Here is a 12234-nt window from a genome sequence, read left to right on the forward strand (position 1 = left end):
GACACACATTCTAAATTAACTGTTTATTTTCAGAAATGGAGCCATCCTGGAGGTGACCTCTAATGAACTACAGGGGTCAATAAAGAATTACACAGGGGTCAAAATTTAAAAATGCTCCAATCATGTTGAGAAATTTTTTTTACCAGAATTGGAGCAACTTTAACTTTTGACCACTGTACAAACTGAAACTGATCTTTGTCACCATTTTTGCCATTTTTATCCCATAACTCCAGAACATTCAGACATAGATAGTCCAAACTATACCTTTTTGGAACCGTTATGATCAGACAATTAATGTTATATTTTTCAACATGATTGGAGCATTTTTTTTTTTTTTGACCCCTGTGTAATTCTTTATTAATGCCTGTAGTTCATTAGAGGTCAGCTCTAGGATGGCTCCATCTCTGAAAATAAACATTAGTTAATTTAAAATGTGTGTGCCAAATTCCATGCTTTTATCACAAAATGGACAATTGCCACCCCGCTATTTGTTATTTTGTCAGTCACATCACCGAAGTGTTACTCTGTAAAATTACATTATGAACATTTTCTTCAGTGTTGTTTAGAATGTTTAAGGGAGCATTGTGCTTGCAAAAGAATAGTGTGTTGTATGTGTAAGTAGGTTGTATATGCAACTTAACTTCATCACTAAATAAAAAAAAACCTAGTTATTGTAGAAGCAGATGAGTCTTTGGTTTTTTCCATCATGGGGAACAGTGACAGTTAACCCAGTCATTGCTGTCAGAAACAGTTGAAGTGATGAATGCTGTTCTTGTAATGTGACTTAATGGGTGTTTGAGTGTCATGTACAAATTGTTACTCCAGAAAAAATAAATGCTTAAAAATATTTTGAAAATTATCCCAATTGATCTCTGTAATGAGCGATGCTCATTATTGAAAGGGTCTGCTTGGGTGCCAAAACATTTGGTTGAGAGACATTGCTAATATTTACTTCTACCACTCTCTAGCTTGCAGGTACAGCAAGAAGAATGTCCCACCCTGATGTAGGACAGAGTTCCCAGTTAACAGGATCGGAAGATACCCCCGGAACAACCCACCCAAAACAAGACAGGCCAGAAATAGGGGTACAACCTGGTAATGGGAATCAACAAATGATGACGAATCAGGGCTCCAATACTCACTTAATGAAGCAGGGCTCTGGTCCCTCACCCATGCCTCAGCACACTGGTGCAAGTCCGCAACAACAGCTGCCCACTCAACCCCAGCAGGGAGGTCCAATGGCTCCCCATCATTTCCCCAGTGTCCCCACAACCTCTCAGAGCTCCAGGCCCAAAACTCCCAACAGAGCTAGCCCCAGGCCATACCATCATCCCATCACTTCAAGTAATCGTCCACCAAGTACTGAGCCCTCTGAAATAAATCTGTCACCTGAGAGATTAAATGCTTCTATTGCTGGATTGTTTCCTCCAAAAATTAACATTCCCCTACCGCCCAGGCAACCAAATCTGAACAGAGGTTTTGACCAGCAAGGTCTCAACCCAACAACCCTGAAAGCCATTGGGCAGGCCCCACCTAGCCTATCTCTACCAGGCAATAACAACAATGGCAGTGCAGGTGGAAATAACACTAATAGTCAACAGCCTTTGGCTACTGGCAGTGGGGGAGCAGGTATGGGGGCTAAACAGGAGAAGCAGTCTGGAGGCCAGGGTAAAAGGGCAAGTCCTAGCAACAGTCGGCGGTCGAGTCCAGCCACTAGCCGCAAGCCAGCCACTCCAAGTCCAGGAAGACAAAAAGGCACAAAGATGGCTCTGACATGTCCTCCGCACCAGCAGCAATTGCTCAGCCCTCAGGGGCAAAGCATGATGCTGAGTCCATCTTCAGTGCCACAAAGTCCAGTATCTATGCCTTCACAATCAGGTGGCGGCACAGAGGCTCAGCAGACTCAGAGCACCTTCTATAGGATTCAAAGTAGTGCTGCTGAGGTAGTCGGAGAAAATCAGGTAGTGACTGCAGCAGAGCAACGTCAGATGGTTCAGCCTCATTCACAGGCCCAGCCGATGAGGGAGTCATCAGCATCCAGAATGGGTAGTCCTCGTGTCTCCATGCCTCAGGAGTCTAAATCTGTCTTTGAACTGCCAGTTGTAGGTGTAGATAGGCAGCCAACACACACAACACCTCTGCATGATGCTGAGGCCTTATCTGCTCTTAGGGAAGCACCAACTTCCCTAAATCAGTTGCTGGATAATGCAAGTATCCTAAATGGGTCTCTTCGGCCCATACAAGGTAATACTGGAAGGGATGTAATGGGAAAGGAAAGCCCCAAGACTGTTTTGGATCCAGAGAAACCACTCCACAGTCATTCCAAAAACTCAGACATTATTGCTCCTGTTGTTTCTACTGCTACTATGAATGAATCAGAAGCTAAACCCAAACCTGTTGTATCAATGTCTACTAGTAGTTCTAATTTACAGTTTGCTGCAATTCCTAATTTACACTCTAGTACGAATACTAACTCAAATACAACCCCAAGCCTTAATGTGGACCCCATCTCTAGTCTTATTAACAACCCTACTCTCAATACAAACCCAACAACTAGCATTTGTCCAACTCCAAATACTAACACTACTAGCTATATGAGTGTAAGTCTCAATCCAGTCACATCCATACAGAATACTGCTTCAACTGTCAGTGCTAGTTCTAGCACCAGCTCTGCAGTGAGTTGTAAACAAATTTCTAGTTCTAAACCTGTGACCAGTGTTCACTCAGTCATACAGATCCCTGCCTCATCCAGCACTATATCTCCCAACCAGATCACTGTGTTTGTTGCTTCTAACCCCATCACCTCTACAACAACTCCCCAGGTACCCACATCAATGGTCTCTACTATGGTAGCTGTTCCCAACAAAAACATTAGGCCTCAGGATGTACGGCAGCACTCATCCATCCCCCGTCCCCCCCAGTTCATCACAACCACCCCTGTATTTATCAACCCAATTTTCCAGGTCCCTAGTGCATCTGTGGCTCCCAATACCACAGTAGTGCCACAGTCTGTCACAATGGTGGGGCCTATCCAGGTGTCGGCTACAAACATTCAGCTTTCCTCTGCTCTTGGTTCATCATCAGCAGCTAACATGGCCAGTCCTCATTCTGTCCGAGCCAGTACCGCACAGATTCAGATTGCCACTAGTATGGCCTCGTCAACTGCAAGTGGCACTCTCCCAGCTCCTCTCCAGATTAACTCAGGGACTCTCAAAACAGAAAAACTACCCGAGACTGGTTTAGCTCAGAAATCTAGCCCTCCAGTCAGGCAGCAGTCCCCACATCCAAGCCCATGTCCACCATCTCCATTTCAGCCGCCCTTGGCTTCTCCTCCTCCCTGCTCCAGTCCTGCAGCTGTAAGCAACATACGCAGGAGTCCTATTTTTCCATCATCAAATGCCCAAGTGAAAAGCAAACCTGTGCAGAACACTGGGACTGTTTCTGGTTCATCTGAGTCTCAGCAAAGTCCTGGGGACAGATCTGCTCAGGGTCCTACTGGAGTCATACCACTGCAGGTCTTTCATCCTCCTGCAAGTCCTGCCATTAAAATTGATGCGCCACATATTACATCTGCTTCCCCAAAGACTACCACTCCTCCTCCAACCTCCTCTCCCGTTGTAGTTTCTGCCCATGCTGGGGTCACTACTCAGATTGATACCCCGGCTGCATTGCCTGCACCAGCTTCAGTCTCGAGCCCTGTCCCACCTGCAGCTTGTCAAGCTCCTATTGCCACTGTTGTTGCTGCTACCCCTGTTGTCTCATCTTCTGCCTTGCTGTCTACTGCCTCCACTGTACACAGTCCACCAACATCCCATGCTCCAAAGATTACAGTACCTGGATATGTTCAGGAGGTTTTCACAGCCTTCACAGCCACTATTCAAAGCGGAACTAAGCATGCCCAATCTGATCCCCCAGCGACAGAGCCTCCCAAACTGCCAGCGGTAGCACCTGCTGATACATCTCAGGTGAACCAAGGTAAAAGCACAACTGTGTGCTCAAAAATCACTGGAAATGTCTTCATGTATGTGTAGGGCTGCACTGTAGGTCCAAAAAATGTTTGTGATGTGAGACTTTTTTTTCTCCTGTGCCAGTTTTGATCATTTATATTTAAATGTTATCAATTACGATATTTTCCGGAGTATAAGTCAGTTTTGTGTGAGGTCCTGCAACTTAAAAATCACGTTCATTGCTTTTGGTATGATTATTATTATTAACTATTTAAATAGAGCTCTGCCAATAGTCAACACATTAAACAAAATAAAATCCAGTAATAAAAGTACACTTCAACAATGCACAACCCCCCCCCCCCCCCCCCCCCCCCCCCCCCCCAAAAAAAAAAATTAAAGACCTTACTGGGGGGAGACAACAATTGCCCTTCCATTTTTATTGTAGTGTTTCAATGCAGTTGACCAGTAATCCATGTTCATCTGCATTAAATAACACCAATATGTTGTCCAGTGCATATTTATTTGTCCATCTTTTTTTTTTTTTTTGAAAAGTCCTTGAGGGCTTCCTGGAAAAATTCACTGAGTTCTCCATTCATATCCATCTGACTGTTCCTTTTGTTATCTGACCACTGTCAGATAACAGTCTTTATGTTTACAGCACTAAACCTGTCATAAGTTCTGCTGGATGATGTATTGCCTCAGAAAATGTCACGATAAAAGATATTGCAATATCGTGTCATTTTAAGACCATTTTATACCATTAATATAAGGATAATGCATAAAAAAATATGCAAGTACAGCCTTTCTCAGAGCAATGAACTTTTCATTTTAAAGAATATCGAAACACTGGATTTGAAATGTGAAAAAAAAATTAAATATTCTAAATAAATCAGTGATTCGTATTTCAAAAGGGTGGTATGGGCTAATGGCCTCTCACTGCCTGAGCTAAAAGACCATTTTCTTCTTACAATGAGCCTTTCCAAAGCCCTGGTCCCACCAAATAATGAACAGTGAATAATGAGGCATGGTTTTTTTTTTTGGTACGAGAGGAGATATTCAACAATCATGGGTGAATAGAGGCTCTTAGAGGCAGAATATTCGGATAACGAGGCTCATCTCTGAGCCTGGCACTAATTTCAAGAAGTTAAAAATTTAGCCACAACAGTGTGGTGCAGTTTGTGTACGAGGTACTACAAGGACAAACAAGGATTTTAGAGGCATGTTTGTAGTGAGGACGAGGCTGTTAAAAGCCTGTTATCCGAACACCTAGCGCTACGAGGACTGAACAGGCTATTTTGGCTCAGCCCTCTTGCGAACTACAATTCCACCTGCTTTGTGCACCGGACGCTGTATATAAAATAATTATTTTGTAGTGGATTAATCATTTTCTGTCAGAGCTTGGCTGTTGAAAACACCTCTAATCACTTCTGGAATCACAGAGGACTGTTTCATCTGGACCCTCCCCCCCCCCCCCCCCCCCCCCCCCTTGTCTCGTGCGCTGATGTGGAGGACGTATTTGGACCAGCTTAAAAGGTAAGTAAGCCGTTGGGCTTTAGACCAGAAGATTCTCAGTTCAAATCCCAGCCTGACCGGAAAATCACTAAGGGCCCTTGGGCAAGGTCTTTAATCCCCTAGTTACTCCTGGTGTGTAGTGAGCGACTTGTATGGCAGCACCCTGACATCGGGGTGAATACGAGGCATTATTTATAAAGCGCTTTGAGCATCTGATGCAGATGGAAAAGCGATATATAAATGCAGTCCTTTTATCATTTAATACCTTGGTAAAACAGATGCATGTTCATTCCTTCTTTATAAGCAGCTGTAAAAGTATGATAGATTTAGTATCTTGTTAAATTGGATCAGATGAGCTCCGCTGTGTAGTCGCACTGACGCAATGACTCGCACTCTAGATGAGCATTCACGCAGAACACCAGCTCGCAAAAGAGTGATTTTGCAGACGATAACGGACAAACACAAAGTTAAAAGTTGGATCACGGTGTCAAAATGACTGCCGCGGAAGAAATAAAGCCAGTGAGAAGAAGCGCAGAGGCGACTGTCCAGGAACCTGTGGTTCGGTTCTAGCTGGTCTGGTGCATTTAATGACTCTGGAACACAGGTGAACAGCAGCCTGGTGCACTGTGCACACTAGCCGGACTCTGCAGGAGTGTCTTTTTTTTTAACTGCATTTAAAAAAATCAGACATCTTGAATGGATGATGTGAATTGAAAACTCAGACTTTATAGGGACCAAGTGTGGGAGGGCTGGAGGTTTGGACCAAAGCCTGAACGTGCACCAACATTGCGTTAGATGGTGGTAAATGGATCATATGTGGTTTGCCGTGAATCATATGTGGCGACGCGAGCCATCCGAGGCTGGACGGGGCTCACTAGAGGCTGATATGTCTCACGTGTGAGGTACAGAGAGGCACCTTAGTAGCGGATACGTGATAGCTTAAAACATGGATCATTCTTCGAATAATCGCTGACACACCCATGCATAGCTCATTATTCATGGCTTATTATTCGGTAGGACTGAGGCTTAAGACATCAATGGGCCTATCCAAAATGAACTAAAATAATTCAAGATTTTACTCTATGGATTGTAAGAGCCATAACCTAAACCAATTTAAGTTAAATAAGATGCAAATATCATCCTTTTATTCCATGGTTTGTTTGTATTTATGCGTAGGTCATAAATAATGTTTACAAAGTTAAAAATACATTATTAGATGGATATCAAGTTTGCTGCCGTTTGTAAAACTTAGAGTAACGTTAATCTGGTGAAGCTAAGAGCTGAGTTTCATCAAGTACTGGAGCACTGTGAGCCAAAGTGTAAATGTAAAGTTTTTCATTATGTTTTTCAAATATGCATTGGATGAATTTACTGTGCAGCGCATTGTTTTTCTTTGGGTTTTTTGTTTTTTGTTTTTACATTGTGCCAGACCACTTTTGATATTTTCTCAATATTTAAGTTTGATTGATTTTTGCGCAGATGACGGCCTCTTCAGTCAGAGTCACAGTCAGAATTGCTGTTTGGCAACCATCCCATCCGTGAAATCTTACACTAATTCATAATTTGTAAAACATCAACTTTTGTAATTAGTTGGTGGTGGCTGCCTAAACTCTCCTGCAGTGGACTGATCTCATATGAGAGTGATTTAATGCATTGGTATGCTTTCGCTTTATATTCATATTTTGGCAGAAATAGGTAAGTTAATCAGTTGCATTCATTCTTCTAAACTTCCTGGATGGAATAATGTAGTCACCTCAACAGGCTGGTTGACTGTTGCAGCACCTCCAACACAGAGAGCAGACTGACCCCGTCTACTGCAGAGAGCAGGAGACAGGTACAGAAGCCGCGTGACTCGCTGAAATTTTGGTGACTTCAGTAAACAAACATAGGCTGATATATTGAGGCCAGCAAAATTGTCGTATTCATATATATGTGTGTGTGTGTGTGGCTCAAATGTTGATATTGTAATTATCGTGACAGGCTTAAACAACACACACTGGCTGTGTTCCAATTCAGATTCTGTGTATTTCTAAGGATTGTGTCCTTTGAAAGTTTTTAGGAATCAAACTTTCAGGGGCCATTAAAAAAAACCTTTTGAAATGAGACAGTCTCGCTCCACTGAGCATTTTACTGTTGGGTCATCAACTTTCCTACCCCTTGTCGCATAGCAACTTTGACAAGCTAGCATAGTTGACAAAGCCCATAGTTCAGTAACAATTTTCTAGTATTTGTACTGTAAATTGTATGGAGCCTAAAAGTGTCATTTTGTCTTTTTAAAATTTGCTGACCATTTGTCTTGCAAAAAAGAAAAAAAATATTATGCAGTGATTCATGGGATTCTTTGTGCCACATAGGATAGATCTGTTATATGCTGCATTTTCGGGGGAAAAAGGCTCCACGTCCGCTTTTTTACAGCCTTTGAAATGGGAAAGCCTTGTCGTGCCACATAAGTGGCTGAAAATCACAGCCTTCGAATTGTGCAGCCGCTGAATTTTAACACATGGGCTAATCTGAGCTCTTGTCTATTGGAACAGTCCTGACTTACATGGAAAATACAGCTGCTATAGCCAGTTCACCTCATAATTAATTAACTTAATAATTAATGAAATAACAAGTCCTAAAAACACTAAAGTTGCATTGAGCTGTTGAGTGATGTGTTTGGCAATGTTTGCATCACTATCCACATTGAAACATAACCCTAATCCTGAAGGAGCACCCAAGGTTCAAGGGACTCTGGTGTGGTCTTCAGAAAATTAGTCCATCTGCATGAACTTGTTTATTTAATTACTCGTTTATGGAAGAATGGACAGTAAGGCTCGTACAGTCATGCAGCTGTTACTCCAATCCTCCCGTTCACCCTGTTTTCCTGATGTAGTACAATGCCCCAGGGCAAGATATAATTAGATCAAACAAGGCCATACCTCCACAACCCTACCGAAATGTAAAAAAAAGTGTTCAGTATGTTTTTGAAAATTTCCAGTGTTTGACCAACAATCAATATTTTTAAGTTTATGCAGTTCACAGCTTTCAAAATTACCTCTAGTGCTTACAACATGGGATAACTGTTCAAAATATGCAGGTCTAAAAAGTTACTTAGCTCTTAGCCTTAGCTCAGTGTCGGTTTGGTGATGTATTGAAATCGTTGATAGAGTAGACTTGATCAGACTCTGTGCCAACAAGTCTTGTATATGTACACTGCACAAGTGTTGAACTATAACTTTTTCCTTTCCCTCAATTTATTGTATGTGTCTTCATCGAACAACATCCTCTGTGCTTGGCTCCGTATTTTCCCTTGATCTGAGAAACCAAAAAAGGAGGTGAGGCCTAATGAAATGTAACTCCAGCTGCTAAAGCTAAATCTTCAATAAACATTTTCTGAACAGTTCTTCTTGACTGTGTTTTGTCACATGGAATTTCAGATTTGGCAATCATTAGAAAGTCCCAACGAAAATTATAAGAAATTTGAGAGAGACGTCTCAGTGTCATGAAATATCGCTGCCTACATTTTTAGCAATTTAAATTGTCATTAAACCCATGCCCACATCTGTATCTTTGTGTGAATCTGCTGTAAAATGTAATCTTTTCCGATCCAGGCTAAACCCAATATTGTCACCACATTTTGTGATAAGATGATAATGGCCAATTGTAATTGTTGCCGATGGTTCTGTTCAGATCCATATATTTCTTTCATGTATTCATATGTCCAATCTGCTTCTAATATTCAGTTCAACAGTGAAACGACATGCATGTATTATGTTTTGACCTTTTTAATCCTTTTCCTCAGCACCCATTCAACAGCAAGTTCCACAATTCCAAGAGTCTGTTGCCAGTGAGAAGACGAGTAAGTAACTATGTTTGTCACATTTATTTAAATGAAATCACTATTTGGATTAAGGTGTTGGGGTAAAACAAATCTTTCTGTGCAGGTGAGGAGGCCTCAGGAGGTCCCGAACAAGGGTAAGAATACTTCTATGTTTAATGATTGTTCATCTAATGCTATGTGTGCTGGGGTTTATTAAAGTGCTTCTTGCTATTAATTTACAAAAAGCATTGGCTTAGTCTTGAGAACTATGCACTTAGAAATGCTTAGAGATTTCTAACTCTACCGAAACTCAGGGAGTTCATTTGGTTGGCCAAGGGTGTACATGGTGAAAACAATCAGCCACGTGGCTTCAGCAGTTGGTATGTATGATTAGCATGCAACGTATTAAAATACTAATGCATGTCGAAGGGTACAACAAATGCGTCATGTGATTAAGACAATTCTACAACTCCATTGATCTTTTATGGCCGCATCGCTTTTCCTGGGGATTGTCATGATGTGGTGGGGAAGTGAAGCAGTATTTGTTCAGCACAGTTTATAGTTTACCGCTGTTTTCCCACTTCTATCACAGATGGGCAAAGAAAAGAAAGACGCCCATCAACTTAGTCCCAAGGTATGTATTTTAACATGTTTGCACTGCAAAGACACAAGCAGTGATCATATCGACATAGTGGAAGCTGTCAGGATGAAGACGGACAGTATCTGTGGTAGACGAGGAAAAACAGCAGAGTCCCGAGTGGTATTCCATCTTTGAGTAGAACAAAGTCAAATCCACACCCTTGTAGTATTAGTAATGCATCGTTATCCCTTGTGTCCCCTTTCCTCTCTTCTTTCCCTGTGTTCTTGTACTATCTGATCCTCACAGATCTGCTGTGGAGAAGCCCAAGGGGCCAAGCAGACGCAGCTCCCGGGCAGAGAAGGAGGCGGAGGAGGAACCAGCAGCGGACAGCAGCATTAGGAAGAGATCAGTCAGGCCTGGTAGCAGTACTGCTGTAAAAGGTAATAAATACAATATGCATACTGTATTTTCTGAATGATATGTTGCACCACAGTATTGGTCGCAGCATGTCCAAATGTGTCATGAAGATGAAAAAACAAAGTCACACATTTTTGAATTGAGGCGCTGCAAATCCTTAATGCATCAAGTGTCGCCACTGAACTTACGAAAATGTCAAGAAGCTAAATGCATGCACGTTTACCTCACTAAATGTAAATAAACTTTTTTTTAATTATAGATTTTTTTTTTTTTCATTTAAACATTGTTAGCCTTACCTTAGCTTAGCCATCCTCCTCGTTGTCCTCTGACTGTCCCATACTAAATGAAATTCTTAGTATCAAGGTTATTCCTTTGCTTTATTCAATAGTGTATGAAGGTTATTCCTCTCTGTATTCAAAAGCGTAGTCATTCAATTTGAGCGCATGCTTTTCATTTTGCTCATTCCCTAGGGCCAGCACATACTCATTCAATACTAGGAATGGGTATTGATAAGATTTTATCTATCGATTCCGCTTATCAAATCGATTCCTTATCGATATCTCTTGTGAATTTTATGTGTACTAAAAGTAGACTTTACAGGCTTTCTATGTCAACAACATTTTAAATTGGTCACTGGATCCTTGATCTCTGGACATAAATTAAAAAAAAAAAAAAATCTGTAGTTTTTGTCAAAAGCATTTCCTTTCAGACATTTTGGCATGAATGTCTCTCCGTACCTCTGAGCTGAACTCAGCCGGCTGCTGCACGTCAGCGCAGGACATCTCGTTTTGGGAGGAAAAAAACATTTTGATCGATTGCAGTTTGTTTCTATTACAACATTTGGAAAGAGGTATCAGTTGACTTAAACGGCATTTCGCTTTGAAGTTATTAATTCTGACTGGACTCTAACTTGACTCAGCAGAGAGCCGCAGAGCGTTTGGAGCTGTGTGAACAGAACGGAGGACGATTCTCGTTTCTTTCTCACAAGACAGGCGTCCCAGTTAGTGACTTTAATCTGCACAAACGTGAATTACGATTGACATATTCAGGGATGAAAGTGGTGAAAAACAAAAAAGCTGTAACCTAAAATTACACCCCAACACCACCTGCACGAAAATGATTGAATTCTAGAAGCTCTGAAGTCCAATGTGGGACTATTCCAGTATATTCTATTGCAGTGAGTGCAGAACCCATTTTGGTGAGGAAAAAAACCCAACTTTCCTTATTCAAATTCATTCCAGCAGTATTCTGCTCTTACTAGGATGCAGCAGTTTTCTAGCTTGGCAGATAGTTCTGGAGGAAATCACTGAAGAAATGAAAAAATTGAAAATATGGTTTGACCGAAACAAATTGTCATTAAACTTAAATAAAACAGGGATGATGTGGAGGTGTAAGAGTCACTAGATGTTCACAAGAAACACTTATTTATTTCTTTATTCATTAGTTGATTCATTGTTAGACCTCAGTGCTGCTTTTGATACTGTTGACCATAAAATTTTATTACAGAGATTAGAGCATGCCATAGGTATTAAAGGCACTGCGCTGCGGTGGTTTGAATCATATTTATCTAATAGATTACAATTTGTTCATGTAAATGGGGAATCTTCTTCACAGACTAAGGTTAATTATGGAGTTCCACAAGGTTCTGTGCTAGGACCAATTTTATTCACTTTATACATGCTTCCCTTAGGCAGTATTATTAGACGGCATTGCTTAAATTTTCATTGTTACGCAGATGATACCCAGCTTTATCTATCCATGAATCCAGAGGACACACACCAATTAGCTAAACTGCAGGATTGTCTTACAGACATAAAGACATGGATGACCTCTAATTTCCTGCTTTTAAACTCAGATAAAACTGAAGTTATTGTACTTGGCCCCACAAATCTTAGAAACATGGTGTCTAACCAGATCCTTACTCTGGATGGCATTACCCTGACCTCTAGTAATACTGTGAGAAATCTTGGAGTCAT

The 12234-nt window shown here is 41.4% G+C and overlaps 1 protein-coding gene across 2 annotated transcripts in view; it reads left to right on the forward strand.

Annotated features, from left to right (window-relative positions):
* ncoa6 (nuclear receptor coactivator 6) overlaps positions 1–12234 on the forward strand; it is a 56449-nt gene that overhangs the window by 35028 nt on the left and 9187 nt on the right. For both annotated transcript variants that reach the window (XM_034172589.1, XM_034172590.1), the window contains 5 exons: positions 969–3975; positions 9244–9300; positions 9386–9416; positions 9854–9895; positions 10148–10281. In XM_034172589.1, coding sequence (XP_034028480.1) covers positions 969–3975; positions 9244–9300; positions 9386–9416; positions 9854–9895; positions 10148–10281 — 3271 coding nt within the window. The remainder of the gene's footprint in view (positions 1–968; positions 3976–9243; positions 9301–9385; positions 9417–9853; positions 9896–10147; positions 10282–12234) is intronic.

This window comes from Thalassophryne amazonica, chromosome 6, assembly GCF_902500255.1.
Source record: "Thalassophryne amazonica chromosome 6, fThaAma1.1, whole genome shotgun sequence".
Taxonomy (NCBI): Eukaryota; Metazoa; Chordata; class Actinopteri; order Batrachoidiformes; family Batrachoididae; genus Thalassophryne; species Thalassophryne amazonica.